We start from the raw sequence: 27,561 nt of genomic DNA on the forward strand, positions 1-27,561 counted from the left end.
TTTTTTTTTACTACAATACATAAAGAGCTAATACAATGGGGAAATCTATTACAGAAACTAAAGATTTAAAGAAGGAAGAAGCAGTCTCTTCTTCTAATGAGGACAGTTCCAGCGCTGCAAATGATTCAAGCGATGAAGAAAGCGATACCCAGCAAGCAACCGTAGCTTCTGATCAAGAAGATTCTGACAAAGCAGTTAAAATAGAAGATAGCACCTCCTCTTCAGACGAGGAGGAAGAAGAACAAGAAGAAACAAATAGTAAAAAGCGGTCCTACGCTGAAAGTCAAAGTTCGGAACAAGATGAAGAAAACAGTGACAGCGAGAACGATGATGAAGAAACGCAAGAACAGCAACCTGTCAAGAAAGTCAAAGTAGAAACCATTGAAAAGAAAGCATTTGGGTCAGAAGGACATACAGTCTGGGTTGGCCAGCTTGCTTTCAAGGCAACCAAAAAGGATATAGAAGCACATTTTAGCGCTTGTGGTCAAGTAAATGATGTTCGTCTTCGTACTCACCCTAATACTGGTCTGTCACGAGGCTTCGCTTATGTCGACTTTGCAGATGAGGAAGGCAAGAAGGCTGCAATGGAATTAGATGGTTCTGAATTTATGGGACGTGTTATTAAAGTGGATAATGCTGATGCTGCCAAACCACGTACAGCCGATAACAACTTTGGTCCCAAATCGAATACAGTGTTTGTTGCCAACTTGGCACATAGTTTAGATGAAGATGGCGTGCGACAAGCTTTTGAAAAGTTCGGCACTATTGTTGGAGATGTGCGTTTACCTTGGAATAAAGAAACTGGTAGAATTCGTGGTATTGGCTATATTCAATTTGAAACAGAGGATCAGGCAGAAGCAGCTGTAAAGGGCATGAACGGAATGTATATAGAAGGCCGACCGGTGCGTACCGATTTTAGTGGCGGCGATGATTCTGAAAGAGTCAATAGCAGACCTTCGTTTAACAAATTCAGCAAATTTAGTCGCGGCGGCAATGGCAACCGTGGACGCGGTGGTGGAAGAGGCGGTCGTGGGGGCCGTGGAGGCCGTGGAGGCCGTGGAGGCCGTGGAGGAAATAAACTCAATAAGTTTTAACCTTGTATATAGTCCTTGAATATCTTGTACTCTATTATTGTAGAATCTAGTAAATGAATAACATATTTTTCAGTCTCGCATCACTTAAAATGCTAATATGCAAATAACACTGTTGTATGATTTTATTCGTTGAAGCTCGTGAATTGAGACAAGTAATAACTGTAGAAATTGAGCTCATAGCTTTTGTAAATTGATCATCATTATTAACATACGAAAGCATTATGTAAAGTAGTTTTTTTTCCTGTCTTGATAATAAACATGAGTAAGCAATATCTAAGGGATCAGCTTAATTGAATAGGAGATCTACAGTGGTTAAGTGAATTATACGTGCTCCTTCGTTTTCATAAATACAATCAACGACGAGTCTACAATTAACACAAGGTAAAAATCGCGTAGATGGTAAAAAAGAAGGATATTTATGTTTTTTATTTTCACAACTAAGTGAAAAATTCAGAAACGTTCCTTACACATCCTCTTTTTGGTTTGTTTTGATTTGGTAGCAGAACATATCCTCCAAAACAATGAAATTTGTTTCAGGGTAGCATATGTATTGAAAGAAGGAACGCTTGCCGAGCAATAACTCTAATTGGCGATTCCAATATCTTCTCTCATGAAGGCATCTGACGATGGTTCTCTACCTAAAAAGGCCTTCAATAGATCCATACCATCTCTGGAAATGTGAAAAGGGTCAGTCAGTTGATAAACTTGATTTATTCACCAAGCAAAAACTTTTCTTTCTTACCTGCTGCTGCCTTTTTCAAGAATTTCTTTACGGTAGGAATAACCAACCTCGGGTGAAAGCGTATCGATCTCGAACTTGCTGAAGTACATATCACTAGAGAAAACTTTGGACCACATATAGCCGTAATAGCCTTTTGCATTTACAATTCAAAAATGAGTTTCCAATAATTAGTAAAAATTTCGGAGCATAACGATATGATCAAAATATATGAATTTTACCAGCATCGTAACCGCCCATTAAATGGCTATTCATTGTTAGACAAGGGAAGTATATGGTTAGTTCATTACCATGTAACATATTGTATACTGTCTTGTAAATTACCCAAAGGCAGCTTGACCATAGGTACCCTAACATTATTTGAAAATAGTGTCAAATAAGTATACTGAACGACATTTGCATGTGCGGAAGTACAGCTTACCTCAGGAGCTGCTACCAAAGAAATCTTCTTCCGGAGATCATTGTACAACTTCGAAGTATCCAGATTTTCATCTACAACAAAACAAAGGCGACTGATTAAAACATCACCAAAAATGACTCTGTCCTATTGTAACTTATACCTTCAGAAGTATGGAGGGTCATATCGTAGATACCGAAGAAGAGTTGGCGCAAATTATGCATAGCCGCATCCACATTCTTGGCCTTTACAATACGATCAATGATTTCATCAGAAATAGGTTCACCTGTTTTGAAGTGAGCAGTAAGGTATTTGAGTGATTTAGGATCGTAGCACCAATTTTCAAGCATCTAACATCAAAGTTCAAAAAAAGAAGTGCATTAAATACTAGTTTGTATTGCCCCTTACAAAAGTAAGAAGTTTACTTGTGAAGGTGCTTCGACAAAGTCGCCCTCGACACTGGTTCCGTGGAATCTAGCAAGTTTAGTACGAGAACATAAATGATGCATAACATGGCCCTACAAAAGAAATTATTGGTTAACTGTTGCTGAAGCCGATTTGACCAAATTTAGCTTACCAATTCATGGAATAAGGTGACGACTTCATCATGTTTCAACAAAGATGGCTTGTCAGCAGTTCTATTCGGGGGAAAAAAATGATTAATATTATCTTGCGAATTATGCTATATACACTATTTGATCAGCATACGGTTTAGTAAAGTTAGCAACCATGGCAGCAATAGGAGCGACACGTTCACCATTCTCATCAATATAAGAGGGTTGGAGAGGGAAGCAGGCTGCGTGAGGATCTATTTCCGTCATATAACAGACATTAGTGCAACTGCCAACAGAGATGGTAGACTTAGATATTTACACTTGTTGTCGCGAGGGAATAAGTCAAGGTACATGTAACCTGAAAAGCTTTTGTCTTCAACAGCGTCCCAACATTCGTAAAGTTGGACATCAGGGTGCCACACAACAGCTTTATCTGCAGGAACCTTGACGAATTTGAGACCCAATACCTTTTCATAAATCTCAAGCATTTCTATTGCCATAAAACGACGAGTTGGTCAGCAACCGCATTGAATACTCTTGCTGTTTGCCAGGACTTACTCTGAATGGTAGCTTCAAGGCTAAAGTATTGCTTAATTAACTCTTGATCAACGGAATATTCTTTCTCCAGAAGAATGCGTTGATAGTAGCTTGTGTCCCAAGCGTTCAATTGTCCGTCGTATTCTTCGCCACGCTCAGCTACATTAGAAATACGATTGACATTAGCATCATATTCAAATAATTCTATTACAGCTGACATTGCAGTTCACACCTTTTTCAGCCTGTTCAATTATAATGTAAGGTAAAGGTCAGTTTTAGAAAAAATTGTTCATTGCACATTATGTCGACCCGTTCTTTACCTTCTTAAGTTCTTTAAGCTCGTCGATTTCCTTCAAGCCAGGCTCATGTAATTTATCAGTCAAGTCGTTCAGGAACTATTAATGTTGTTAGCTATCCTTCTGTGGCTATTCCTTCGCTGATTCCATTTCTTGAGACTCTTACTTTATTGACGGCGTCAACCTCCTTGGCCATTTTAATTTCCAACACATAAGCTGCATGTGAATCATAACCCAGGATCTAAAGGAGCAATTTGTTATTTTCCTCTTACTGGCATTAATTCACGTATGTTTGTTTACCTTGGCTGCCTTGCGACGAAGTTTTACAGCCTAATATCAAATATATTTATGTAAATAAAAAAGGCTACGAAACTACCCACAACCTCAACATACTTCTTCAAGCAAAACAATATTCTCCTTATTACGAGATTCATAGGCGGTGGCATGAACCTTTCGTGTATTTTCATTCTTACATAATTTCAGTACTGCAACGAAGAAAACAGTCATAAGCACTAGGAGGTTTAATATGGTTCGCTAGAATGACTTACCAGGACGGACATCTAGTGTAGTCAAGGCATTGATGAGAATATCATTATGAGACTATTAAAAATAATATGAACAGTAGGATCCAATTTTCTTACCAGGATACCTAATTCATAAACTTAGTACAATCCGGCTTATGCTATAACTGAATGAGTTATTTAATTCTTACTTCATTGTCAAGACGTATTTTGTAACACCATCCTCTTCAACTGTCTTCAATCCACCTATGAATGATGTAGTTGTTTGGTTAATAATTCCATGAACATCCTTTTTTAAATTACTCTATGACAAACCTAGGAAATCATCGTCGAGTCCTTCCAACTCATCCTGTATACTTTTTTAGTCAGTCATTCACCGTTAAATAACCATATTTCAAAGAACTCATATACCTTTGTGAATTTGACAGCTAAAAGGCAATAGAGATGAATAGAAACAAAAGTAGAAAGCAAATGTTAGAATCATTAAGCAATTGATTTTACAACCCATAGGATTATTTACTGCTGCTTTCTCGAGCCCAGTTCTTGTTAAATTCGATACACTTTTCACTAAGTTGTTTACGAATTTCCTTAAGCTCGTTACGCTTATCTTCAGGAAGATGGAGGCCGTTACGACGATAAGAACGCTCGAGTCTACGCAAAAATCGAGCATCTTCATAGGCTAGCGTATCCAAATCTGTTTTAGCCATATAATCAGAAATTACAACGTAGAGATCATGTCGCATGCTTTGCTCGATACTGAATTGATCGTATTTGGTTTCAGCAGCAACTGAAGCCTCTCTGACAGCAGCGTCAGGGGATATTTGGCTCAGGGAGCTGACGAGTTGGGCTTTGCCTAAAAACATTGGGATAGGATACTTGCACGTAAATATGTCAAGTTCATTCCACTATAAAATGGTTGTATCCAACCTGCTAATTCATTTTCGGCGCGAACTAAACGAGTTACAATATTTTCGTAAGTGCGTTCTTCTGGCTTTAATGAAGCAACCGCGTCATTGATAGCAAGCTCCGCGGCGATGATGTCGTTAGTAATCTGTTCGACTTGTTCAGCGTTAATACTGAAGTCAAGTGTTGGTGGAGGAGCGACTTGTGCCATTTTTTTTTTCTCTTTGCGCCTGAGGGTTTGTCAAAGCAGAAAAAGAAGAGGAGGGGAAACAAGATGAATCTGAATTATGTACGCGTAACTCAATTTGTCGGGCTTCTTTACAATCGTAGGTTACTTAATGTGCTGCTAATAAGTTCCCACATATCCAGTTTAAGTGTTGGCCGGACTGACTAAATTATCATGAACGGCAAACCTTCTCGTTCATCCAGTATTTGAGACAAATAGCATGTAAATTTTCTTAAAATGCAGTCAATCTATGACAGATTTATTGTTTAGAAAACGGGGAGGAAAAAAAAGCAATTGCCTACTCTACAGTTTTATTCATCACTGCACTTCAGTGGCAGCAGGAGCACTACTGCTATCATTTAAGCTCATTTCTGCTGTATGCTCAGCCAGGAATTTCTCATTTTCCAAACGATCACGTTCTTTTTCTGCTTCCTCACGATCAAAGGCAGAGAAATCAATAGCATCCTCATCTTCATCATCATCGCGTGCAAGCTCAGGGTTGAACTCGAACAAATCTCTACCAGACATACCTTGTGATCGGCCAGCCTTCAAACGATTTTCCTTTGCTTTCTTTGCTTTATTCTCTTCTTCTTCCTTCTTAGTCACACGATTCTTCTTCCATTCATTGAAGGATTCAAGTGTCACTGGTGTTAAGTTAGGACCCAATTTATGACGCTATTACAAAACTATCCGTTAGCGGCTTCAGTCTAACTAGAAGAAAGCGAGTAAGCTTGCTTTTACCTCAGTTTCCAAAAATTCTTCCAGCGAAATTTCTTCCTTCTCTTCGGCTTTAGCAGCCTTTGATTTAAGAACAAAACCAGGTGGAAGAGCATGTCTATATTTACAGTTGGCACCACCATTTGGACATTCCCAAAACCAGCCATATTTACTTGCTTCAATAGCTTCCAAAAAGTATTTACACACAATATCTGTGGGAGGTTGCTTTCCTGATTTGCTCTTAACAACTTCTTCCAACTTCTGTTGATCCCACTTATCCATTGTATCTATTTTGTTGATAAAGATCAAAAAAGAACAGAAGCCAGTTAGTTTCGCCACAGACCTCTATCAACTCTCAAACTTTACCATTGGCTCTGTCATCAGTGTACAAATCTTTCTTCTCGACTTTACGGCCGACATTCAGGTCGTGAGAGAATTTACACTTGGCACCTCTTTCACAATTGCCCTGCTTGAAATATTGGCAAAGCACAGTCTTTGGATCGACACCAAAGGGTACCTTTTGAGGTACTTGAACAGGCTTGAAGAGCTCAGCAAATTCTTCTCTTTTCTTTTGTTCAAGTGCTTTCTTCTGTGCCGCGGCCTCAAGTTTACTCTGTAAGGATGGTTTTAAAGAAACATATTAAAGTACTTAAGTAGCAGTTCCGAAATAATAATGATCAAGTCTATACTAAGGTAGTAGTCAGGTAAAAGATAAATAAGCTTTATGAAATACTTACGTTCTTTCCTTGTTCAGCATTATGTTTAGCTTGATTTTGCACTTGCTGAACATAGCGTTGAACCTTGGCAGATTTGTTTTTGTTCTTCATACCAAAGGTTTTATCCTCGGCAGCTTTGACTTTTTTCTTCTGTTCGTTCTTTGTCTGTTTCTTAGGTGGCATTTTGTGATCTGGCTTCTGTGGTTGGTTGTATGAACAAACAGGTAAAAGAGAAAGGGTTTCTTTTCTGCCGTGAATTTTAGATTCGATTTTTGGTGACTGTGATTCTTTCATGATAGTAGTGAGCACAATAAATTGACAGCTAAAAGAATTCAGCATCCTTCTATTTCTCCTTTTGCATACAATTTATATTCATTTACATTGCAAGAAAATGGCAGGCATCAAACGTAAAGCTGAAATTCCAATTGTTGACGAGAACGACCTGTTGAAGATTACACCGCTGGGTGCAGGAAACGAAGTTGGCAGATCTTCCATTTTATTGGAATACAAAGGGAAAACTATCTTGGTAGGTTTAATTCTTTTAGCATATGGATAATTATCACAATACACAATCACTGTGTACGAGTCAGGCAGACAATGGATTACAGAGTAGCGAAACATACATGTTGAACAATTACAAAAAAGTGTGCACAATTTGTAGCGCACTATTATTCACATTGAAGGGGGAAAATAGAAAAGACAGAGAGGTTGAATGTAGTTTAAAACCGAAAATGAAATTGTCAAAACATTAATAAAAGAGAACAAATGATTCCACATTCCTATCTGACCGTCTCTGTTGCAGTGATAATTATTCCGTCAACATTATGTTGAATATTGCTTGTTGAAAAACTTTGATTGTTAATTGCCTTCTACCTTTTCATATGTTTCAAACTTTAGCTAGATGCCGGTATCCACCCAGCTTATAATGGATTGGCTTCTCTACCGTTTTTCGATGAGATTGATCCTGCAAGTATTGATGTACTCTTGGTCACTCAGTAAATAGCAGCAAAACTTTCTGCGATAGAATTTTGAGAGCCAAAAAAAAAAAAAAAAAAGAACTAATCATATTGATGTGAACAATAAATAGCTTTCACGTTGATCATGCGGCAGCAGTACCCTATGTTATGGAGAAAGTAAGTATGTTAGAATTAGTTACTGGATACTTAAGATGGCTCAAACATTACTTTATCAAAATAGACTACATTTAAAGGCCGTGTGTTCATGACGCATCCTACAAAAGCTATTTATAAATGGCTAATGAACGATTACTTACGTATTAGGTAGGAGGGGATATTCAACAACACGTGTAGTATGATTATATTGCAAATAATAATCATACTTTGGCTTAATTTTTTTACAGTAATATTGGCGATGAAGATCAGCTGTATACGGAAGAGGACTTACTTAAATCATTTCATCGAATCGAAGCTGTCGATTATCATCAGCAAGTAGAAGTAGAGGGCATCAAATTTACAAGCTTTAACGCTGGACATGTGTTAGGTGCTGCAATGTTCCTAATTGAAATAGCTGGTGTTAAAGTACTCTATACGGGTGATTATTCAAGAGAAGAAGATCGCCATCTGATGGCAGCTGAGAAGCCCGAGGGATCAGTGGATGTATTGATCACAGAAAGTACTTACGGTGTACAAAGTCATGAACCAAGAATAGCCAAAGAAAAGCGATTTACCTGTAAGTCAATTTGATTTTATCTGCTTAACCATTTTGCCTTATGCACTAAAACTAAATACATTCATTCCTTTCTTTAAAAAAGCGTTGGTTCACAATATCGTCGGTAGAGGAGGCCGTTGTTTGATGCCTGTATTTGCATTAGGCAGAGCACAAGAATTATTACTAATTTTGGATGAATATTGGGAAGCGCATCCAGATTTAGACAGTATACCTATTTATTATGCTTCTAGTTTGGCTAAAAAATGTATGGCTGTGTATCAGACCTATATCAACATGATGAATGCTCGTATACGCAAACAGTTTGCCGTTTCCAATCCATTTGTCTTTAAGCATATTAGCAATCTCAAAAATGTAGAACAGTTTGAAGATTCTGGGCCGTGTGTCATCCTGGCAAGTCCTGGTATGCTTCAGGTACGGAAGCTTAGTATCATTTTGTTCGAAAAAAAGACCCTCCCATTTGTAGTAACATAGAAATTTTCACTAGAATGGTCTCTCAAGAGAACTGTATGAACGATGGGCTCCTGACAAGAGAAATGGTTTAGTGATTACTGGTTATTGTATCGAAAATACTCCAGCAAGGGTAACATATTGGATTGCAATGATCACCCATCTCCGGAACAAGAAATTAACTCTCTTGTTTGATTTTGTACAAATTTTAGCAAGCAATGAATGAACCGGCTGATTTCCAAGCAATGGACGGCCGTAAAATACCCTTAAGAATGTCCGTTGATTACATTTCTTTTTCAGCGCACGTCGATTTCACTCAAAACAGTAAATTTATTGAAGAAGTCAAAGCCCCTCATGTTGTAAGTATATATCTCTTTACTCCAACTTAGAACAACTCTAATGTATATATTTAATAGATCCTTGTTCATGGCGAAGCAAATGCTATGTATCGTTTAAAATCAGCTTTACAAAGCAAATATTCAGAAAGAGAAGAAAATGTTACCGTTTACACACCTAAGAACTGCGACACAGTCAAACTTCATTTCCGTGGCGAAAAGATGGCCAAAACGATCGGTCGATTAGCTGAAAAATATCCCACAGAGAACCAGCCATTGAATGGCGTATTGGTTGTGAAAGACTTTCAATTGAACATTATGAGTTCGGAAGATTTGAATGAATTGGGTGGATTGATCACTACTGTTGTTACGCAACGTCAAGTAGTAACCTTCAATGCTGGTATCAATCTGCTGAAGTGGCATTTAGAAATGATGTTCGGACAAGTATCAGAAACTGATCTTTCAAAAGTGGAAGACCAACAGCAAGGAACTGTTCTTCGCGTACTGGATACAATTGATATCAAACATAACACGGCCAATTCCAATCAGATCATGTTGGAATGGGTCGGGAATGCAATGAATGATATGGTAGCAGATTCCGTTTTAGCTGTTATCTTATCCATTGATAGTTCGCCAGCTAGTGTGAAAGGTAAAAGAGCGCTTTTCTTAGTAAAAAATATGTGCCATTTCTTGGAAAACTTAAAAACGTTTATATTTACTGCTTATAGTAAGTTCACAGCCATGTTCTCACAGCCATGATGCACCTTCTGAAAAGAACCATGATGAATTGAGCGAGTCGGAGAAGTTGGATCAAGAGTTTTTGGATGTAGCAGCATTCTTAGAAGCACACTTTGGAGAGAACGAAATAGATTTAGATGAGAAAGAGAAAAGAATCAACGTGATGTTGGATGGTATTAAGGCAACTGTCGATACTGTTAAATTTGTAAGTATGATGAACCAAATGTTTATGATGAGGAAAAGAAGCATACAGTTCAACTTACATTGATTTAATAGTCTGTACAATCCGAGGATGAAGCATTCAAAAACCGCGTGGCAGACATCTTGAACAGGGCCAAAATGGCTATCAAACCGATATCTGAGGTCTTTGAATGTTATGCGTAGTTGTTTTGTAATGCGATTCGGAATTCTGTTTATCAAAATTGCACTGCTCTCTTTTTAGAGTTAGCCTACTTACTCTAATAAAAGTATCGATTATGCATCGTTTTATTTATGCTTTATACAACTGAATATAACCAGAGCTTATCTATTGAACTCATCGCTTTTACATGAAGTGACGGTCGTCTGAACGCGTTTTTGAATGCTGACTGAGTTTTATTCGTGCCTTTTCTTTTTTCTTTTGAGATTTGTTCATGCGTTTGAGAGCCACTTTGAACAACCCAACTGGGTTGCACAGTATGTATAACTCACTAGCAAAATATCAAACTGTCAAAACATAAACCATTAAGGGCCTAATATCATTTATTTCAGGGCTTAGCCAGACCTTGGGTAAGCTGGGGCCTGTTTGTATAGCCTCTTTTTCCACGAAGGAACTCAAATTCTTCAGCCTTCAAACAGATCAAGTGGGAATGATCTCCTGGATGTAAGTTCAATTGCAAAGACTAGTCTGAAAAGTCTACAATCAATACTCAATTCGCCCGCTATTATTACAGAACAATGCAACCTGTAAAACCAGTCTTTAATTGAGTGTTTAGTTTCTCATATTGTTTGACACGAACCTCTAATCATGATTTATATCACTCTAGTCTACCCTATTTTCGAATTATAGAATAGAGAGTCGTCGTGCAGATCATCAAATAGTCTTTACTTTCCGCTGGGCCCACCTATTAACATTCAGCAGAGATTTACAAGATGCCGAGCATATTGAGGTTAAACTGAAGCAAAGTGGAGGACAAAACGTCCTATTTTTTAATTATGTAACCAAAGTAAGTGTACATTTATGCCAAACCAAGGAAAGGCACACACTTTGATAGGATCCAGGAGCTAATAAAAAACTCTTGAATTTAGACATATTATGATTCTAGTTGTAACAATCAGAAAGAATTGATCATTGAAATGATACCTCCTGACAGAATAGCTTTAATTGAAAATCCAGCTTCAATTTGTATGCCTGATGTAAGGTTATTTCTTGTGTTATCGTTAACAAATTTGGATCTTTGTTTCCTTTACTCAAGCCTATTATATCATTATAATGTATAGACATATATTGTTTTGCCAGATTTGACAGATTTACGACACACAGCAGAAGGTTATAAATCTATCAATAGGAGTTTGACGCTTTCTGCCAATATGATGTCGAAATTCAAGATTGAAGCCAAGGGTGCATACTCTACAGCAGTTACCTCTTATGAAGGTCTTCAGCATCCACAGTTAGGTAACCAACACTGTATACTTCCTTTATCTGCACCACATTATTCTAAGTTTTCTTTAAACCTAATTAGAAGGGCACGATATGAGCGATAGAGACCTTGAGGAATTTTCCAGCGTTCTCATTCGTAGTGATGATTTTGTCCGTTTCTTAAGTTGTGTTTCGTTAGAGCCAGACTACGTTATCTGTAGCATGACCCATGACCAGCAGCTGTCTTTTCTTGTTTATCTAACACTTGATGTGTATCAGAATTCTGATGCACCTATTCGCCCACTACATCCTACTCAATGTCAACTTACTTGTCAAGTACCTCTTTACCAGGATTAATCTGATTATAGATAATGGCGGAAATCGAAATGTGCCTAGACATGCTGTAAATTACTTCAGATCAGATTTTGCCTTTTTTGTCCTTTCCTATTTTTGCCTAAAGATAATACCTTTTTTCTCTCATTCAAATGTGCAAACACGTACTCAATGCACAGGTAAATATATGAAAGCTAAGAATAAATAGAACTACTTCAACTTAATTATTTTTTTTGGGGACGCTCTTTTAACCCTGCTTTGACTTGTTAAACGAGGCAGGTTTCTATACGAGCTCCATGTTGTAAGAAATGGTTCGATTGTGCTGAATGTCATGCTGAAGTTTCCGATCATCCGCTAAGAAAGACGAACGAAATGGTTTTTGCGTGTAAAAAGTGCAAAAAAGTATTTAGGAAAGATATGACGTGAGTCTTGTTAATCAGTTGTTACGATGAGATGCACTTTAAACCCGTTTTGAGAAATACTGATCGTTGCCTTTCTTTTACGATTTTATTTTGGTTTGGTTTCGTTAGCGACTATGAAGAAGAAGACGAATATTGTCCTCACTGTGATAACCACTATGTTATAGATGCTGTGATTCCAGAGCCTAAATTACGTCTAGAAACAGAAGATATCCGTGTGGATAGCAGGTAAATGGATATCAATATCGCTGGATCATGGTAAAAGTTGGAGAGCTGAATCATAATCATACTGTTTGAATAACTAGAGTTGTCAAAGATGACCGCATGAAACCCAAACACGAGCAACTGGATAGCATTTTCAAAATTGACGGATCCGAAATGCTAGGTTAATCAACCATCACGACATTATTCCCCTATCATATTTATTAGACAATCCAATTTAGTGTGTCCAGACAATATTCATTAAAATTACAATGAATTGTTGATTTAGGTCTTTTTATTCGCCAGTATGGCCTTTTTCTCTAAGTTTTGTTTATTATGTGACAATTGGGAGAGCATGTAAAATATGAGGTGGGAGTGTTAATGAATAGACAATGATAAATAGTACCGGGTCGTTATAGGAATAGATTATGGAAAATAATTATCGATATGAATGATAAAGGGTGATAATGAAGCATAAATGACCAATTTACAGATGCTATTAGAGAAAGGCGCTTGATGGGGCTTGTTACAAACATGATTCTTATTGATTAATATTCTTAATTACATGATTGAACTCTTTGATTCTGCCACATGCAGACTTTGCATTATTTGCTAGCGAAGTGTCCCACTCTCCGTTGGCCATAAATTGACGCGCATATCTAAGGCAAATTTCTTCTCTAAAGTTAGCGTAAATCTTTCGGTTGAATGAACGCTATAAACAGACATTTGAGTAATTGTAGTAGTTAGTATTTCAGATTTCTTACTTTACAACTTCTATCCTTTGTTTATTTGATTCTTTACCTCTTTTCGACGAGTTGTTTCCGGATAATCATGCGATTGATGTATTAAAAAGTCGTCAGGAAGAACGTAATAGTCAATACCCGAGATATACATCTCATATAAGCATGCTGCTTTATTTGCACCATAACCAATAAACCGTTCATCACACCAAGGAGAGCCTTTTCGCTTATAGATCACATAGGGCTCGTACGAGAAATCGTAATCATCAACCTTATATACCTGATCAGCTCCGTACCATTTTCTGTAGTTGGTAGCAGAGTGACCTTTGATCCAGCTACGATGAAACATATCCAGTTTTTTTTCATTCAGCACTTCCTTCAGCAAAGCATCTTTTGATTTCGGAAATGTTCTGTAATCAAAGCCGTCTGATTGGAGGATATATTCAAATGCAGGGATTACGAGCGCACTATGGCCATTGTCGAGCAGTTGCAGAAGGGTATCATTAGTCAGTATTTCATTTCTGAAGTCCGTGCACAAATAAAAGTCAATGTCGAGCATCATAATATAGTCTGTACGTGCGTAAAGTTTGGCGGTATTTCTCCACATGTTCAATTGTCGATCGTAGTTGTCAATGATGAGATGGATATCGACATAGCGTCTGACATGAGAATTACTGCTGATAATCTCTTTAAGTTCAGCTAAAATCTCTTCTTTCTGGCTATTATCGTTGATATGGATCGCTGCTGATATGGGTCCTGTAGATACATTATAGGATTCAGAAAAACTCGAAGTAAGTTATCGGTTGGTAGGTAGAACAGATATAATTCAAGTGAATTCTGCGAAGAGGAAGAAGTTACCTTTATATCTGGACGCTAATCTGCTTAGTAGAGGGAAACGATCATTTGTTACTAGCGTAGTTATTGTGATATCTTTTGGGTTGTTTACGTGAGTTGCTCTGGAATAATAAGGATGCACAATGGATGGACCCATGGCTCCAGAAAATAGTTTGGAAGTGGAAAAGGGATCTTGCTTTGCGGTCTGTGGAAAGTCTAGTCATAACATTTGTACAATTAAATTATTTGGTAAGTGTGCACAGTAGGATTCAATGAAGGTGAAAGTACACAAATATACCTCCTGAGTTGGCATAAACAGATTGTGGCGCAGAATTGGCATTTGCTTTGATGATTGTCTCTTTTGTTTGGGATGCACTATCTGCATTCATTTCTTCTACAAGGCTCCTCCGAGTTTTGATGTAGGATCTGTCATTTGTATTATAGAAGAATATTGTTGTATGCGCCACTGCTAACAGTGCATAAGCGAGTATTATGAACTTTGCAAAGCGAGTGACTGATTTCGGTATCGATTCAATTTTCACAGCCTGCATACGTAGTATTTGATTCGGTCAAAGATGGTAATAAATAATAAGAAAAGTTAGAAAAAATAAAAAGGGAAGAGAAAGATATTTAATTCAAGAAAGTTACTTGCTTCATAATTAACAAATCCTTATTCGCTACGCGTAATTAGAAATTGTAGTGGATTGAGAAACCTCCGTCCTAAATACTTGTTCTAGCAAAACACGATATGGAACGTATCCGCCTATTAGATATATGAAGATCCTGCTGCTGCTGGCTATGAATTACATCGATCTTTTTTAGAAATGCATTTTCTTTTTTTCTATAAGGAATATCCAGTGGCAGAGATTATCTGATATTGTGGCTAAGAAAAGAAAGATACTGGAATCCTCTTTATTCTCAAAGAAATATGCAAAATGCCAAATGTGATCAGAATTACTCAAAATGCTTTCAGAAGCGTACCATTAAATTTGAAAGTATCAGAGTAGATCTCTTTACGGCATCATATACCTCAGCGTATACTCGTTTGATGCGTGATAAGGACGAAAAAAGTAGGTACGAGCCAATGAAATTAATAAAATCCAATAATAGTTTTCTATTCTGGGTTACGACCTTACTGGTTTGAAACACAATAAAAAATGTCTTGGAAACTATGGAAGCTAACTTATATATTTGATATTGTATGAGACTCAATTAAAGAATATTACTATCTTGTTGGAAAAACGCAGTAAACAGTTTATTATATCCTTCGTGACTTTCGTAACTGGAAAATTATATCAAACGGTTATGTTGCATTCATGGTAACTTTTTTCTTGAAATATCTCGTAAGAAGCCGGAAAAACCACGTCATTATTCCGTAATATCTAGATAAAGGAATACATATGGAAACATTATATGCATTAGTCTACGAATACCGTACAGATATTGACATTAAACTTCACCATTAGGACTGCGGCAATACGCTATTAAACTTTCCAAAAATATAATGACTATTGTCATATGGAAAGATAAACCGGGACCTGTCCCTTCGAAAATAAATGAAAATTACCAACATTCGGCGCTTTGACTTTCTTTAAAAGTGTTGTCAGCAATCTTTCCAGTATTTAAGATCGGCGACTAGGCCATCCTTTCGAACTTAGTAAGAAGTTAGTAACGCGCCGTATGAGCTCGCAACAATAAATTGAAAGGCAGTCGAGCGCCCGCCCTGGACTCTACTTCAATTTTTGTCAATCTCAGCTTTCATTTCAAAAAGAGTCGGAACTGAATTCCTGAATTTACGTGTTTGCTTTTGTTGGTACTGATTGGATAAAATCATACTCTAAATTGGCACTGTTAAGGAGATAGCCTAAAACTCCTCCTGCTAGATATGCATTAGACTCTTAGGCCCACATGCACTAATTAGCTGGTTTGAATCATAAATGCAAAATAAGAAATAAGATTTGAGTTATTTTTTTAATAGCCTCTTACTGATACTAAACGCGTATTCTTTGAATTTGAATCAGAATCAGAAAGGAAATGGGTGGGTGAGACATCGTATTCCTCATCATGTTTTTCACAGTATCGTACATTTCTGGTGGAATTTGTGCAACACTACATTGAAAGGATGATACATAAGCCATTATACGAACAGTTTAAGTGTAATAGTAAAATACGGTAACAAATAACCGATGAGCTTCTGAAGGATGAACTCAGGGACAGTTTCATTATTGATGGTCTGGGTCCAGTGTTTGTTATAGGGAATTGATCTGCTCCTAATGTCGTATATCATGAGTTATTGTCTATGTTGATTCCATCAATTGTGAGGATAGTTGACTCTAAGGTGTATTTTTATCGATTTATTCAGTTAATGGTTTAAGCAGAGCTAGTGAAAACTAGAAGGAAAAAATAAATGTTTATGTTGGTCTTCAGCAATTACTATGCTCCTTTAAGCAACAATATCGAGCATTACATCATTAAAAATAGAAGAAGACCCTTATACTGGTCGGATGTATTGGCCATCAGTGTTTCCGCTTTATCAGAACTTCTCCGTAAGCAGTGTTCTTGCGATATCCAGCCAGTCTTTTTGGTCATCTCACTTCGCTAGCCTTTTATCATCTCTCTTACATTGCAAAGTATTACACGAAAGATATCTTGGTTGTTTCGTCCGTACTTTCGAGTTGACACTCGTGAATCTCAGCAAACGTTTCCATTTCTGTTATTAGTGTATATGGTTTTCCGGATTAATAATGTTAATTTGTTTCTGAAATAATGTAAAGGTGAGATTAGATGTCAGGTCTTCAGAATACTTACATAATGCATCCTCTATATGCTGGGAGAGCAAAAAATGATATGTTGAAGAGCAGTCGGCAAGCAGGGCTATATGAAGCAATCAACATTGTTATAGTAGAAAGTAGTAGGCAATAGTATTTTGAATTGTGTATACTACGTTCTATAATCAATATCTGTAAACCATTCTGCGTCAGAGCAATAAGTTTCATAGGTTAAATTGCACAATTCTACTGTGCCTGAGTTGTCTTCCGCCTCTTGCTGTTAACATTTCCTTTTAGGAAAAAGTTGTAGGATTTGAGTTCTTATTTTAGAACCAAGAAATAAATAAATTGTCCAGGAAATGGAAATGACAGCGTCAAATTAAAAGTATTAGAAATAATGTGTTTTACTCATATTTCGAGATTGGCATCAGAATTTTCGTGGTTCTTTTAATGTCTAACGTAAAACTATTATTGCTGACAATTCTCTGGAGTATTTTTATCACAGTAATTAATGTTATCAATAATTTCCAAGGTACTCATCCTAATCGAACAAGTTGTAATTGAATTTATATCTTTAGGGTTATGAATCAGTATGGTTCTAATATTCAGTTTGTTATCGCCTTCAATAAGAGCCCATGTTATTTCTTTTAGAGCACTTCAAGCAACCGTTACTTCTTTGTCGACGATATGTTTGAGCGGTGAAAATTATTACAGGCACATTGGCCATGATGAGTGAATGGAGAAAACCGTCTATTGTAAGTGTCAGTTGAGCAGATATGCCAACAGTTGTATGCTTCAACAAAACAACTGCTTCGCTTATATCATTTTGTAGAACTTTTAATACGCATTCAATTCTTTCATTGTCATCTGACTATAAGTCTTGTGCTTTCAACAGTTTGGAATGGTGAAACAATAAGCATTCTTAAAAGAGTTAGGTATTCTACATGAGTTAAATTTGTTGCACTTATGCCCCACATAGAATACGAAACTTAGGGTTCATTATTGACTTGAGTTTGAGCATGGTAGAGCATAATGACAATAGGGTTGAATGTTTGTTTCTTTACAGAATGAGATAATGGCATGGTAATGCACGGCAATATAGAGAGATTTAAAAATTTTATGCCCATGGTTGTTAAACGTATGAATCGCTTCTCCTCTGGTTTAACCGAGTGATGACACAAGTGGTTAAATTATTGAAAAAACTGCCGGCAAAAAAGCTGGAATACCTGATCGGGAAGGATAGTCTCATAAAAGTAAAAACCAGACGTGTTTTACACGCGAGATTGTCACTCAAACCGGATATGAAAAAATTTAATAATGAAAACTGAAAAGTCTATAATAAAAATCAAAATAGTAGATACAGCATGACTACCACAGACAGCTGAATCCCCTAATATTATATAAGATATTAAAGGTACAAAAGAAAAAGAAAATTACAGATTAAAATAGATGATATACAATCAAAAGAAACATGAGTAACGATTGATTAAGAGTAATAATGATTAGATAAATCAAATTGATCAAGCCTTAATTATGCTTGTTGGCATGCTCAGTGTGAGTTTCGATATCAATAGCATCCCAAGGATAAACCAACCATTGATCGGGCATTTCCACAGCAGCGAAATAATTCTTCTTGATTTCTTCAGGTAAGTCACGCTTCTTTTCCTTTAACTTGTTATGCAAAACGTAAATACCCAAAACAGTGTTGGATTCGCCGGGCTTCATTCCTCTTCTGATCTCTTCAGCTTCAATATCCTTTCGCAATTCTTCAACAGCATAGGCTAAAGTGGTACGGGTATCATCAACTTCATCGACAATCAAAATACGACGTCCTAATAAAGAGATTTCAGAGTGAGAGGCACCAAAGTTGAGCCATTGTGTCTTTTGAACAGTAGTGCCAGGCTTCTCAACAGCACCGTTTTCGTCTTCACCGGTGGAGGTGATAATATCTTCGTAAAGAGAGAGACCAATGGCTTGAATAGGAATGTTCTTGCCCTTCTCAGTCTTCTTCAAAAATGTACGTAAGATTCGGGCAGGGATAAAACCACCACCACCGATAGCAATCATGAGATCGGGTTTGAATTCTTCATTGATGTGGAAACGTTCGACAGATTGACGAATAGCTTCATGAATTTGATTATAACTAATACACAGTGGTAGGATGAAGATCTTAGCATTTTTGTACAACAGCAAGGATCTGCAAGATAGAAAACTATAACCTAATTTTTACCTGATATGCAACTTTTGATGAGGCATTTTAAAGTATTTACAGTATGATTTTTATTGAACGGTATTTATACAAAGGGTGGAAGAGGGTTGGATTGGGTTTTGTAACCAAAAAGATATATACAACGGAACAAACCAAGCTTTTTGCAAAATCGCTCTGACTGTTTCAATTAAATATTTTTTTTTTTCAAACAGGACAGATTAATAACAAAAGTATAGCCAGTCACAAGTGGTGTCAAATCATTCCCAATTTCAACGTGAGTGGCTTAATGTAGTTTTCAGTTACCAAGTAGCTCTTGTTGAAGCGTTTCGAGCGACCCATCATGAGAGTGAAAGCCATTGAAATAGGTAAACATTTTTTTATTTTTAACTCTTTTTTTTTTGTCAGCCTATTTTTCCCTCTTTTTATTTTGCCACCACGATAAAGCACAACTCTCGTAATGCCTCTTATTATAGTCACTGGTTTCCCGTCAAGTGGTAAAACAACTAGAGTTAATGAGATAAAGGAATATTTACAAAAGAAGATTCAAGAAGAAAAAAAGCAGTTGCGAGTTCACGTCATTGACGATGGGAGCCTCCACGTTACAAAGGACGCATATAAAGGTATTTGGCATGACCTTTTGAAAACTTATTGCCGTGCGTTTTTCGATATCGTTCTAACATTGATTCTACTATTCAATTGGGTTGAAGAGGTTAGGGAAGAAAAAAAAGCAAGAGGAGCGATGATGTCTGCTGTAGAAAGATATTTGTCCAAAGAAGATATCGTGATTGCGGATGGATTGAATTATATCAAAGGATATCGATACCAAATGTATTGTGTGGCGAGGGCCATCGGTACACCGTCTTGCTGTGTACATATGGGTACACCGGTGGAAGTAGCGAAAGACTGGAACACCAGTCGAGGAGAGGAAGGATATGATGGACAAATGTAAAGTTCAGTAGTGGTGAAATAGTTGAAATGAGGATGTATAGCTCAATGTTGTCTCTTTTGTCTAGTTTTGATGAATTAGTGTCACGTTACGAAGAGCCAGACGAACGTAATAAATGGGAATCACCACTATTCACAATTATCTATGACGATAAAGAACTACCCTTGGACAAAATATGGGATGCACTTATCAATAAACAAGCTAAACCGCCCAACAAATCCACCGTTTCAAAGCCTGTGTCTGCCACCAATTACGTTTATGAGTTAGATAAAGCAACCTTAGAAATCATCAATGCATTTGTTGAGAGACAAAAGGAATTAGGGCCCGGAGGTATGCCAATGACAGTGCCTAGATCAGAGACGAAAGTCGTTAATCCACCTCGTACTGTCACTCTATCCGAATTAAGAAGATTACGTAAACAGTTTATAAACTTTAACAAGTTGAATACAACTATTGACGTGGATCGTTTAGGTGATGTCTTTGTTACCTTTTTAAATTCGAGTCTAGAGTAAAAATAAAAAAAAAAAAAAAAAAAAAAAGATTTAGTTTAACTATTTTTTTGACAGCTTTTGTCCGCAGCCTTTTTTTAATGCAGCTGCGAAGGAAATTTTTGTTTCACGTTTTATTGCTTTGTCTATCAGTTCATTCAATTTTTTGTTTTCTTTTTCCTTTTGATTTTTGCTCCCATTTCTTTACTGCTGTTGACTACTATGGGTAAATGCTATATCAACGACAAGGACTGCCTGACTTGAAAAAAGAGACAAAAATCTAAAACTATCTTTTTCTTATGGATTGCGTGGATTTGAAAATATTAGAAGTGAAGCAAGTATCACAACCTTCCACATCTTCTTTAGGACGAAGGGCCGCTGCAGAGCAGGCGCCCACGATTGCCCAAGTTCAGAAACTGGCACCCAGCTTTGATCTACCTGGCGTCGTAGATGGAGAAATCGTCGAAAGCATCAAACTTTCAGATTATAAAGGGAAATACGTCGTTCTATTATGGTACCCTATGGATTTCACTTTTGTCTGTCCTACTGAAATCATTGCCTTCAATGATGCATTGGATGAATTTCGAGCTTTAGAGTGTGAGGTGATTGCTGCTTCATGTGATTCAGGTAAGCGATAAGATGGCGCAAGGTCAAAGGGTTTGGAGCGCTTAAAATAATCTTGTTCTTCTTCTATGATGTCAGAATACGTTCATCACGCTTGGATAGACCGTGCACGGCAACAAGGCGGATTAGGCAAAGAAACGCGGCTACCTATCATGGCTGATAAACCAAGACAAGTGGCAAAAGAGTACGGTGTGTATCTCGATCGGGCAGGAATTGCGCTACGTGGCTTGTTTATTATTGATCGTAGAGGTATTTTGCGTCAAATAACGATTAACGATTTACCAGTGGGTCGAAGTGTGCAAGAAACACTGAGACTAGTCGAGGCGTTTCAGTTTACTGATCAACATGGAGAAGTGTGTCCAGCTAATTGGATTCGAGGAGAGAAAACCATCATACCAGATGTAGAAAAAGCCAAGGCTTATTTTGCTCAAGATGATGATTAATTATGTAAAACAAACAAGCAAACAATAAAAAAGCACGCAACGTCTCGTATTTTTTTTGTCAGAAAAAAAAAAACGGCGAAAGTATTGGCGGTAACAGGGACTTGCTATCCCTCGCGGTGACATGCATCATGAATAAAAAGCCTGCATAACACCTAAGAACTGCTATCTATCCCAAAAGGGATCGCTTAGATGATGGAAGATGAGCCTCGCCGGGAATGATACAGGTAGCTGGTCTATCTCTCAATGATCCACTTGTTTCTTTCTCGTATTTGTAGCAGATGCCATGGTGATGGATGCTTGAATCATTTGATACATGTTACGGAAAGGTTCGATTTGTCTCTCTAGTTCTATTACATTTTCTCTGACATCCTCTATATCTGCTATGGCTATGTTCACTTTTTGAGTCAGATCCCTCACAGCGATTTTCTGCTTTACGATAGACGGTACACGCCGTTGAATATGGTCAAATATTTTGTAAAAACCATTGGAGCAATCATTTAAACATAAGAGTAATACACGCATGAAGCCTTTGACAACTGGAAAATTGATCAAAAGGATTTAGTTCTGGTTTGCTCAAAATGAGCCTCCCAAAAACCCAATCACTCACCTTCAGCAGCTTTGGTCCTCTGCTTTGAGAGCTTTTTTGCTGTTGCTTCATCTTCCACATAGCTCGTTGCACGACTGCTACTGCTGTTTATACTAAATTGACTGATATGACTAGCATTTGATAATCTTCTTGTTCCTTTTTTACTCTTCCCATTACTGTTCTTTGCGGAATGGCTGTAAAATGGTAACTGATCCAATGAGAATATTGACCAAGTGGATGCTATTCGGTTGAAATGGCCAGAACTTTTGTGAGAAGACGACGTAGAATGTATAGAAGAGGGTCTTTCGGTTGTCGGGTGCTTTTGCGCTTGCCTTTTCGATGTACTGCTCGACGGTGACAGGTTGAATACAGATGACATTATTCGTAAGTAAGTGAAAAAGTGGCAACACACTTCTTCTTGTTTTTCTGTGGTAGAATTGTATCGGGGATTCGAATTTTTGAATACTATTTAAAAAACGAGGACAACAGAAAAACGCGATGTTGATTTCTTTTGCCGCTTCTCGTTTTTCACCTTTTTCGCGATTATTCTCATAGTAACAACAAAGCTTATGCTTGTGCTTTCATTCCTATAAACGAGCGTAATGAACACAGACGATGATAATCAGTCTATTGACCTAGACGATTTAGATTTCGATGAAGAAGACATTAAGCAATTAGACGAGGCAGTAACGACTTACTTACAAACACAGCAAACGCAACAGAGACCATGGGACCAAAAAGCAGCAGCTACTCAAGATGGACAGCGACAGGCTTCCACCTATCACACTATCGCAGCTGGCTATGTAACCGATGGGCCTTTTGTGAAACAAGAGCCAGACGATGTAAATATGGGCATGCTGAAGTGACACGGAGATAAATCTATTCATGCTCATTTTTTCTAATAGAAGCAGGATAGTAGACGAATAATTGAAGATTTGCAACATAGAATACAAGCATTGGAGTTTGATAAGCAAATGCTGGAACGAAAGTTGAATGAGCAAACAAAGCGAGAAGTAATTTTCTTATCTTTGGCTTACATGTTGAGAGCCATCCATTCGATCTATTAATCCCTATCATTTACTTAGAAAATTGTATCAGAAGCCGAGCAAATCTTGACAAAGAAAAAAAAAAGAACCAACCCAGGCACTCCTACTATCACACACTCTCCTGCTGTAGCAGGCACTCAACAGCTACCGCCGTCGAACAGAGGATCCACACAAACCAGCTTTCCCACCGTAGCCCCAGCATGGAAGCCAAAAAATAGAAGGAAACGCGCCGAGTCCCCTCATAGTGCTTTCAGTCTATCGAATGAAACGTCGAAAATGACCCTTCATAGTCAGATGAGAGCAGCACCCCAAGGTGATGAAGAGGACGATCATGCGATTTCTACTGCCACTGTCGTGCCTACGACACATGATGTTAAATCATGCTCTGCCAGTGGCATGGTTTTGCCTGATCATGCGGAAAGCAGTAGATTGTATAAAGATGGACCGTCGTTGTCTCAAACACAAAGAACATCGACATCCATGTCCATAGAGGAAGAACCGCCTCTCAAGATAGCCAAAGTACCCGTCAAGCAGGCTGATGATCCTTATTCTGCATTGAATGGAACACCTTCTTTTCGTTCGATAACCAGTACCCCTACAACGCCATTTATACCCTTTCCATCCAATGAAGCTTACGTAAGTGAATTTTTTCCTCCGTTATGAAAACAATTGTCAGAGGACTAAGGGTGTTTTTCTTTGCACTTGTTGAAGCGTGATTTATTGCAGCTTATTTTTGAAGATATCTATCTGGAATGGAATAGAACACGACACAAATATACCAAAAACTACTTGATGGCTTTCACGCCAGAAAACATACAACAATGGAGTGAGCAATATGCATCCTACTTTACAGATATCCCTTCGACCCTCACGCTTGACAAAATCCATGAACAACGACTCAACATGATCGCTTCAGAAATCCGCTACTACCTGTCGGGTCAAATCCAAGACGCCAATGTTATTATCCGCTCGCTCATTATTCAGTTTGGTTACTGCCTACCCATTTGCATTCAATACAAGCTCTATACGATCATCGAATGCATCAGTATGACACTCGCTCGAATAACCGCTTCTTGGCACCAAGCAGTACAACAACAACAGCAGCAGCAGCAGCAGCAACACCAACAACAATTTCATACGGTAGCTCTTCAACAGCTCTACAATGAAATGATCAGCCATCGATCGCATGCTGTCCTTTACCAACTCGTTCAATGTCTCTCTCTCTTCACGTTCAAGTACCATAATGACCGCAAGCCCTCACCTTTAAAACAGCAGATCATTACGGAAAAATATGCAGACTTGTTGAGGGAAGATATCACGTATACAGAGATCATGACGCTTGTCAACCAACATCAGACGTATCCTTCTGTCATCAATGCTGCGATCGAGGCCAAGTTGACACCGAAAGAGGCCTACAGCACGAAAAGTATTCAATGCATTTTGGAAGTATTAACGAGAGTAAGCCGACAGTATCCAAATAAGCCAATGTATGTATATCTCTCTCATTTTCGTGGGTGATGTTGGGTTGGGTTGGGTTGGGTTGGTGGAGGAGGGGGGGGGAGGGCGATCAGGCATTTGACTGATGTTTCGATGCGTAGTTTCTTATTTATTCTGACAGACGAGGGATTTTTAAAGTTATTATCGGAAGAAACGCCAATGGAGATACTGTTCTCTTGTCTCATTGTTATTCAAGCCATGTTGAATGGAAATAAGGATTGGTCAACTGTGGATGGAGATGGACTGTTTGAAAAAGAACAAGAGCTGCAGTGTGGCATGAAAGGAATTCACAGTGAGGCAGCCATGGAGAAGGCCAAAGTGGTTCCTGAAGTGATGAAACGATTGACGGATTTATTACACTTATCGAAAGGATCGTATACATGGCAGAAGGTAAGGGGTTCTCTCTCTTTTCTTTTTCTATAAGGAGAAAAACGATTCATCAGGCTTTTTCTTTTTTATCCCATAGTGGTATCAATTGAGAAGAATGATTTGCACTGTATTGTGTGGGCTATGTCAGGTGAATTTATCGCCACGGATCCTGCCTCTTTGTCAAAAGCACGTCTTTATTCGCATCATGGAATTGATGAGGGAATGCTGTAAATTTGATGAAAGGAGCAAAAGTCAAAAAGAAATCAAAGAGCATCGATTGTTGGTGCGCGACGGATTTGATACCATAGGCAAGATACTCAAATACGCTCGACCTGCAGGCTTATTTGAGTACGATTCTCATTTTACAGTGATGACATGTTTGGATCTGGTCAATTACTATCTTGAATTCGTCGTTACTTCAACAACGACGACGAGTACGACTATGACGGCTGCTGGTAAACATCCAGCAAAACGGGTTTTATTGGCTATCGAACAAATACTGGAAGATGAGAAAAAGAAGCAGCAGCATCAGCAGCAGCATCAGCAGCAACAACAGCAGCCGCAACCCTCACTGAAGAAAGAGATAGGAAAAGTACAGCCAGGGCCGTCCGATGTGATTTACATTTCGTCACCGTAGCATCTCTATATACACGTGACATACATGTTGACGATGTCGATTGCTGTTGTTGTTGTTGTTATTGCTGCTGCTGCTGTTGCTGCTGCTGCTGCTGTTGTTGTTGTTGTTGCAGTTCCTGTTGTTGTTGTTGTTGTTGTTGTTGTTGTTTACGTGTCGATGTGGACTGGAATAACTGCTCGACTAAATCTGTTGGTGATGGCTCATCTGTACTACTATCATTATCAAAAGGAGATACTTGTCTACAATAATGAGGCTATGTAGGGAAAATAGACCATTCAAGGAGAAAAAAAAAAGATGAATGTGAGAAAATCATACTTTTTTTTTTTTTTTTTTTTTTTTTTACTGTTATTTTTTATGATTTGGATAGTTTACTAAGGATATGGCAGATTGTGATTTCTTTAGTAAATGTGCATTGTTTTGTTGCTCTAAGCCTGTGGGGGGTGGTCTATGACTAGTACCGTTGCTGTTGTTTATGCTGTTCGTGTTGAGAGATCTTTGATCAAATAGTTGCTGTGTAGATTTATTATAATAGTTGTTATCGGATATCGTCGTTGGTATATTTGTAAATAATTGCTGACGTTTCAGAGGTGGACTACAGTAGGCAAAAAGAAAAAATTTGTTGAAAATCTCTATGGAAAAAATGTCTCCGTCTTATGATATGTCACTTACGTATTGAATTCTGTTAATGCATCTGATTTCTGGTCGACTTTAATTGACAACTAAAATGATGAAAAATTGACAACAAAAATAAATAAATAGAGATGAATTATCATGAAAACCGGCTCTCATAAAAAATAAGAATAACAGAATTATACCTTTAGTGTCGAGTTGAATTTACATTGATCCAGTAAATATCTCCTTGTCACCAATCCGGCACTCGCATATTCTGACAAATTGATCGACAAAGTCCCCACTGAAGTGATATTCTTATTATTACCACCTAATTCCTGATATACTTCTAGCTTCAATTCGCAAGCGCCTAATAGACGATCTTTTGAAGATGAAATCACAAGGTGAGCAATAGTGCTGATGGGATGGCCCCAAAAGATGGCATGGTCTCGAATGGGGGCCTTCATGGTGGATCCATGTGTATGTTTACTAGCCGCATGTTTAATTTTCCATTTGACATAATAGAGACCGCTTACAAGCGGCACATTAGTGAGATCTTGAATGAAAAGTGTTATCTCAAAGTCCACTTTACGATTCTTAGAAACGAATAAATGAGAAAAGGGCATTCTATGAATGGTGACCGAAAAAGAAGAGTAGAAGCTTGATGCCAATAATGATGAGTGCAGATAAAGTATTTCTATTTTATGGATAATAAAAAAAGACTCGCAGAAAATAGAAAAGCAGTACAAAAGGGAATTTTATTCGAGATTCATTCTAAAGGGCTAAGAGGCGGGGGCTTTGGGCTGAGTGCCAGCTGTCCCGTTTTGGACAAAAAACTACCCGAGTGAGGCACCTATAAAGTCGGCATATTAAACATCGATGACGCTCGCCACGTTTTCCTCATCATAAAAAACGCGACTCTTTATCGCTCAAAGTCTGACGTGCTGCCCATCCAAAGCGCACAGATCACATTGTTCGTTCTCTAATGTGGCAACATGTATTCCCATTCATACAATCATTGTTCACTATGCAAAAGTGGGTAGAGGACTAGCTATCTCATTGCAGTAGATGGGGCCAAATGAAAAAAAAAAAAAAAGGACAATTATTTCAATTGGATATGTTTATTCCTCTAATTCTGACAGTTGGAACACGATTGGTTCTATTTCAACCATGGAAGAGAAGGTCTCTTTTCTTCCTGAAGAATTGGGTGTTTTTCCACCCCATTTTCCTGTCTTGGGGTGCAATTAAGAAGATTTGAAAAAAAAGGGGGGGGGGAGGAAAGAGA

The 27,561-nt window shown here is 37.9% G+C and overlaps 14 protein-coding genes across 14 annotated transcripts; 8 read left to right on the top strand and 6 right to left on the bottom strand.

Annotated features, from left to right (window-relative positions):
* Nucleotides 1-35: 35 nt before the first annotated feature.
* On the top strand, nucleotides 36-1,094 carry BDF20DRAFT_829426 (uncharacterized protein; the record flags this gene model as incomplete). Its single annotated transcript, XM_053078317.1, has 1 exon — nucleotides 36-1,094. The coding sequence occupies one exon, from the start codon at nucleotides 36-38 to the stop codon at nucleotides 1,092-1,094; it is 1,059 nt and encodes a 352-aa protein (XP_052931207.1).
* Nucleotides 1,095-1,495: 401 nt separating this feature from the next.
* Nucleotides 1,496-5,437, bottom strand: BDF20DRAFT_227052 (uncharacterized protein). The gene is made up of 23 exons (XM_053074958.1): nucleotides 5,066-5,437; nucleotides 4,659-4,991; nucleotides 4,550-4,566; nucleotides 4,454-4,487; nucleotides 4,330-4,384; nucleotides 4,259-4,266; nucleotides 4,166-4,177; nucleotides 4,011-4,102; nucleotides 3,918-3,947; nucleotides 3,784-3,858; nucleotides 3,642-3,716; nucleotides 3,554-3,563; nucleotides 3,343-3,480; nucleotides 3,104-3,274; nucleotides 2,939-3,038; nucleotides 2,808-2,868; nucleotides 2,656-2,748; nucleotides 2,394-2,580; nucleotides 2,255-2,325; nucleotides 2,158-2,183; nucleotides 2,055-2,080; nucleotides 1,837-1,966; nucleotides 1,496-1,764 (listed from the first exon to the last, which is right to left on the bottom strand). The coding sequence occupies exons 1-23, from the start codon at nucleotides 5,250-5,252 to the stop codon at nucleotides 1,677-1,679; spliced, it is 2,019 nt and encodes a 672-aa protein (XP_052931208.1). The 5' UTR covers nucleotides 5,253-5,437; the 3' UTR covers nucleotides 1,496-1,676.
* Nucleotides 5,438-5,490: 53 nt separating this feature from the next.
* On the bottom strand, nucleotides 5,491-6,915 carry BDF20DRAFT_900331 (uncharacterized protein). The gene is made up of 4 exons (XM_053082731.1): nucleotides 6,722-6,915; nucleotides 6,351-6,597; nucleotides 6,009-6,271; nucleotides 5,491-5,942 (listed from the first exon to the last, which is right to left on the bottom strand). Exons 1-4 carry the CDS (start codon nucleotides 6,881-6,883, stop codon nucleotides 5,586-5,588), a joined length of 1,029 nt encoding a protein of 342 aa, XP_052931209.1. The 5' UTR covers nucleotides 6,884-6,915; the 3' UTR covers nucleotides 5,491-5,585.
* An 87-nt stretch (nucleotides 6,916-7,002) lies between these two features.
* On the top strand, nucleotides 7,003-10,542 carry BDF20DRAFT_900335 (beta-lactamase-like protein). Its single transcript, XM_053082732.1, has 10 exons — nucleotides 7,003-7,226; nucleotides 7,598-7,695; nucleotides 7,788-7,833; nucleotides 7,898-7,980; nucleotides 8,061-8,389; nucleotides 8,472-8,800; nucleotides 8,874-8,969; nucleotides 9,049-9,195; nucleotides 9,253-9,820; nucleotides 9,900-10,542. The coding sequence occupies exons 1-10, from the start codon at nucleotides 7,092-7,094 to the stop codon at nucleotides 10,175-10,177; spliced, it is 2,109 nt and encodes a 702-aa protein (XP_052931210.1). The 5' UTR covers nucleotides 7,003-7,091; the 3' UTR covers nucleotides 10,178-10,542.
* On the top strand, nucleotides 10,543-11,992 carry BDF20DRAFT_900350 (checkpoint protein Hus1/Mec3). The gene is made up of 7 exons (XM_053082733.1): nucleotides 10,543-10,584; nucleotides 10,660-10,771; nucleotides 10,842-10,854; nucleotides 10,935-11,114; nucleotides 11,197-11,304; nucleotides 11,389-11,563; nucleotides 11,631-11,992. Exons 2-7 carry the CDS (start codon nucleotides 10,758-10,760, stop codon nucleotides 11,882-11,884), a joined length of 744 nt encoding a protein of 247 aa, XP_052931211.1. The 5' UTR covers nucleotides 10,543-10,584; nucleotides 10,660-10,757; the 3' UTR covers nucleotides 11,885-11,992.
* On the top strand, nucleotides 11,993-12,765 carry BDF20DRAFT_900352 (CHY zinc finger-domain-containing protein). Its single transcript, XM_053082734.1, has 4 exons — nucleotides 11,993-12,039; nucleotides 12,140-12,282; nucleotides 12,391-12,507; nucleotides 12,585-12,765. The coding sequence occupies exons 1-4, from the start codon at nucleotides 12,013-12,015 to the stop codon at nucleotides 12,667-12,669; spliced, it is 372 nt and encodes a 123-aa protein (XP_052931212.1). The 5' UTR covers nucleotides 11,993-12,012; the 3' UTR covers nucleotides 12,670-12,765.
* Nucleotides 12,766-13,021: 256 nt separating this feature from the next.
* On the bottom strand, nucleotides 13,022-14,211 carry BDF20DRAFT_908400 (glycosyl-transferase for dystroglycan-domain-containing protein; the record flags this gene model as incomplete). Its single annotated transcript, XM_053083478.1, has 3 exons — nucleotides 13,022-13,192; nucleotides 13,282-13,976; nucleotides 14,079-14,211. The coding sequence occupies 3 exons, from the start codon at nucleotides 14,209-14,211 to the stop codon at nucleotides 13,022-13,024; spliced, it is 999 nt and encodes a 332-aa protein (XP_052931213.1).
* Nucleotides 14,212-18,349: 4,138 nt separating this feature from the next.
* On the bottom strand, nucleotides 18,350-19,078 carry BDF20DRAFT_917552 (phosphoribosyltransferase-like protein; the record flags this gene model as incomplete). Its single annotated transcript, XM_053084583.1, has 2 exons — nucleotides 18,350-18,965; nucleotides 19,053-19,078. 2 exons carry the CDS (start codon nucleotides 19,076-19,078, stop codon nucleotides 18,350-18,352), a joined length of 642 nt encoding a protein of 213 aa, XP_052931214.1.
* A 410-nt stretch (nucleotides 19,079-19,488) lies between these two features.
* BDF20DRAFT_829220 (chromatin associated protein KTI12-domain-containing protein) lies at nucleotides 19,489-20,489 on the top strand (the record flags this gene model as incomplete). The annotated part of the gene is made up of 3 exons (XM_053078304.1): nucleotides 19,489-19,651; nucleotides 19,844-19,976; nucleotides 20,045-20,489. The coding sequence occupies 3 exons, from the start codon at nucleotides 19,489-19,491 to the stop codon at nucleotides 20,487-20,489; spliced, it is 741 nt and encodes a 246-aa protein (XP_052931215.1).
* A 19-nt stretch (nucleotides 20,490-20,508) lies between these two features.
* On the top strand, nucleotides 20,509-21,832 carry BDF20DRAFT_227745 (thioredoxin peroxidase). Its single transcript, XM_053074959.1, has 3 exons — nucleotides 20,509-20,691; nucleotides 20,793-21,092; nucleotides 21,168-21,832. Exons 1-3 carry the CDS (start codon nucleotides 20,688-20,690, stop codon nucleotides 21,530-21,532), a joined length of 669 nt encoding a protein of 222 aa, XP_052931216.1. The 5' UTR covers nucleotides 20,509-20,687; the 3' UTR covers nucleotides 21,533-21,832.
* Nucleotides 21,773-22,497, bottom strand: BDF20DRAFT_917555 (uncharacterized protein; the record flags this gene model as incomplete). Its single annotated transcript, XM_053084584.1, has 2 exons — nucleotides 21,773-22,068; nucleotides 22,140-22,497. 2 exons carry the CDS (start codon nucleotides 22,495-22,497, stop codon nucleotides 21,773-21,775), a joined length of 654 nt encoding a protein of 217 aa, XP_052931217.1.
* BDF20DRAFT_227877 (uncharacterized protein) lies at nucleotides 22,305-24,914 on the top strand. The gene is made up of 5 exons (XM_053074960.1): nucleotides 22,305-22,506; nucleotides 22,674-22,960; nucleotides 23,024-23,131; nucleotides 23,204-23,800; nucleotides 23,876-24,914. Exons 2-5 carry the CDS (start codon nucleotides 22,721-22,723, stop codon nucleotides 24,680-24,682), a joined length of 1,752 nt encoding a protein of 583 aa, XP_052931218.1. The 5' UTR covers nucleotides 22,305-22,506; nucleotides 22,674-22,720; the 3' UTR covers nucleotides 24,683-24,914.
* BDF20DRAFT_900389 (uncharacterized protein) lies at nucleotides 24,763-25,750 on the top strand. Its single transcript, XM_053082735.1, has 2 exons — nucleotides 24,763-25,051; nucleotides 25,128-25,750. Exons 1-2 carry the CDS (start codon nucleotides 24,821-24,823, stop codon nucleotides 25,665-25,667), a joined length of 771 nt encoding a protein of 256 aa, XP_052931219.1. The 5' UTR covers nucleotides 24,763-24,820; the 3' UTR covers nucleotides 25,668-25,750.
* Nucleotides 25,751-26,332: 582 nt separating this feature from the next.
* BDF20DRAFT_829319 (uncharacterized protein) lies at nucleotides 26,333-26,743 on the bottom strand (the record flags this gene model as incomplete). The annotated part of the gene is made up of 2 exons (XM_053078312.1): nucleotides 26,333-26,386; nucleotides 26,483-26,743. 2 exons carry the CDS (start codon nucleotides 26,741-26,743, stop codon nucleotides 26,333-26,335), a joined length of 315 nt encoding a protein of 104 aa, XP_052931220.1.
* Between the last annotated feature and the right edge of the window lie 818 nt (nucleotides 26,744-27,561).

This window comes from Mycotypha africana (assembly GCF_025528875.1).
Source record: "Mycotypha africana strain NRRL 2978 chromosome Unknown BDF20scaffold_15, whole genome shotgun sequence".
Classification (NCBI taxonomy): domain Eukaryota; kingdom Fungi; phylum Mucoromycota; class Mucoromycetes; order Mucorales; family Mycotyphaceae; genus Mycotypha; species Mycotypha africana.

Bases quoted from the DNA above. Each gene is read 5' to 3' on its own strand.
- BDF20DRAFT_900352 (XM_053082734.1), top strand. From the start codon at position 12,013: ATGTGCAAACACGTACTCAATGCACAG. The intron at 12,040-12,139 runs GTAAATATATGA...TAAACGAGGCAG, and splicing joins AACACGTACTCAATGCACAG to GTTTCTATACGAGCTCCATG. The intron at 12,508-12,584 runs GTAAATGGATAT...TTGAATAACTAG, and splicing joins GATATCCGTGTGGATAGCAG to AGTTGTCAAAGATGACCGCA.
- BDF20DRAFT_900350 (XM_053082733.1), top strand. The intron at 11,115-11,196 runs GTAAGTGTACAT...TCTTGAATTTAG, and splicing joins TTTTTAATTATGTAACCAAA to ACATATTATGATTCTAGTTG. The intron at 11,305-11,388 runs GTAAGGTTATTT...TATAATGTATAG, and splicing joins CTTCAATTTGTATGCCTGAT to ACATATATTGTTTTGCCAGA.
- BDF20DRAFT_227745 (XM_053074959.1), top strand. The intron at 21,093-21,167 runs GTAAGCGATAAG...CTATGATGTCAG, and splicing joins TGCTGCTTCATGTGATTCAG to AATACGTTCATCACGCTTGG.
- BDF20DRAFT_227877 (XM_053074960.1), top strand. From the start codon at position 22,721: ATGAACACAGACGATGATAATCAGTCTATTGACCTAGACGATTTAGAT. The intron at 22,961-23,023 runs GTAAATATGGGC...TTTTTCTAATAG, and splicing joins TGAAACAAGAGCCAGACGAT to AAGCAGGATAGTAGACGAAT. The intron at 23,801-23,875 runs GTAAGTGAATTT...CACTTGTTGAAG, and splicing joins TTCCATCCAATGAAGCTTAC to CGTGATTTATTGCAGCTTAT.
- BDF20DRAFT_900331 (XM_053082731.1), bottom strand. From the start codon at position 6,883: ATGCCACCTAAGAAACAGACAAAGAACGAACAGAAGAAAAAAGTCAAA. The intron at 6,272-6,350 runs GTAAAGTTTGAG...TCAACAAAATAG, and splicing joins CACTGATGACAGAGCCAATG to ATACAATGGATAAGTGGGAT. The intron at 5,943-6,008 runs GTAAAAGCAAGC...GTTTTGTAATAG, and splicing joins AAGAATTTTTGGAAACTGAG to CGTCATAAATTGGGTCCTAA.
- BDF20DRAFT_227052 (XM_053074958.1), bottom strand. From the start codon at position 5,252: ATGGCACAAGTCGCTCCTCCACCAACACTTGACTTCAGTATTAACGCT. The intron at 2,749-2,807 runs GTAAGCTAAATT...TTTCTTTTGTAG, and splicing joins TCACCTTATTCCATGAATTG to GGCCATGTTATGCATCATTT. The intron at 2,326-2,393 runs GTATAAGTTACA...GTTTTGTTGTAG, and splicing joins GACCCTCCATACTTCTGAAG to ATGAAAATCTGGATACTTCG.
- BDF20DRAFT_900335 (XM_053082732.1), top strand. From the start codon at position 7,092: ATGGCAGGCATCAAACGTAAAGCTGAAATTCCAATTGTTGACGAGAAC. The intron at 7,227-7,597 runs GTAGGTTTAATT...TTCAAACTTTAG, and splicing joins ACAAAGGGAAAACTATCTTG to CTAGATGCCGGTATCCACCC. The intron at 8,801-8,873 runs GTACGGAAGCTT...AATTTTCACTAG, and splicing joins CAAGTCCTGGTATGCTTCAG to AATGGTCTCTCAAGAGAACT.
- BDF20DRAFT_900389 (XM_053082735.1), top strand. From the start codon at position 24,821: ATGGAGATACTGTTCTCTTGTCTCATTGTTATTCAAGCCATGTTGAAT. The intron at 25,052-25,127 runs GTAAGGGGTTCT...TTTATCCCATAG, and splicing joins GATCGTATACATGGCAGAAG to TGGTATCAATTGAGAAGAAT.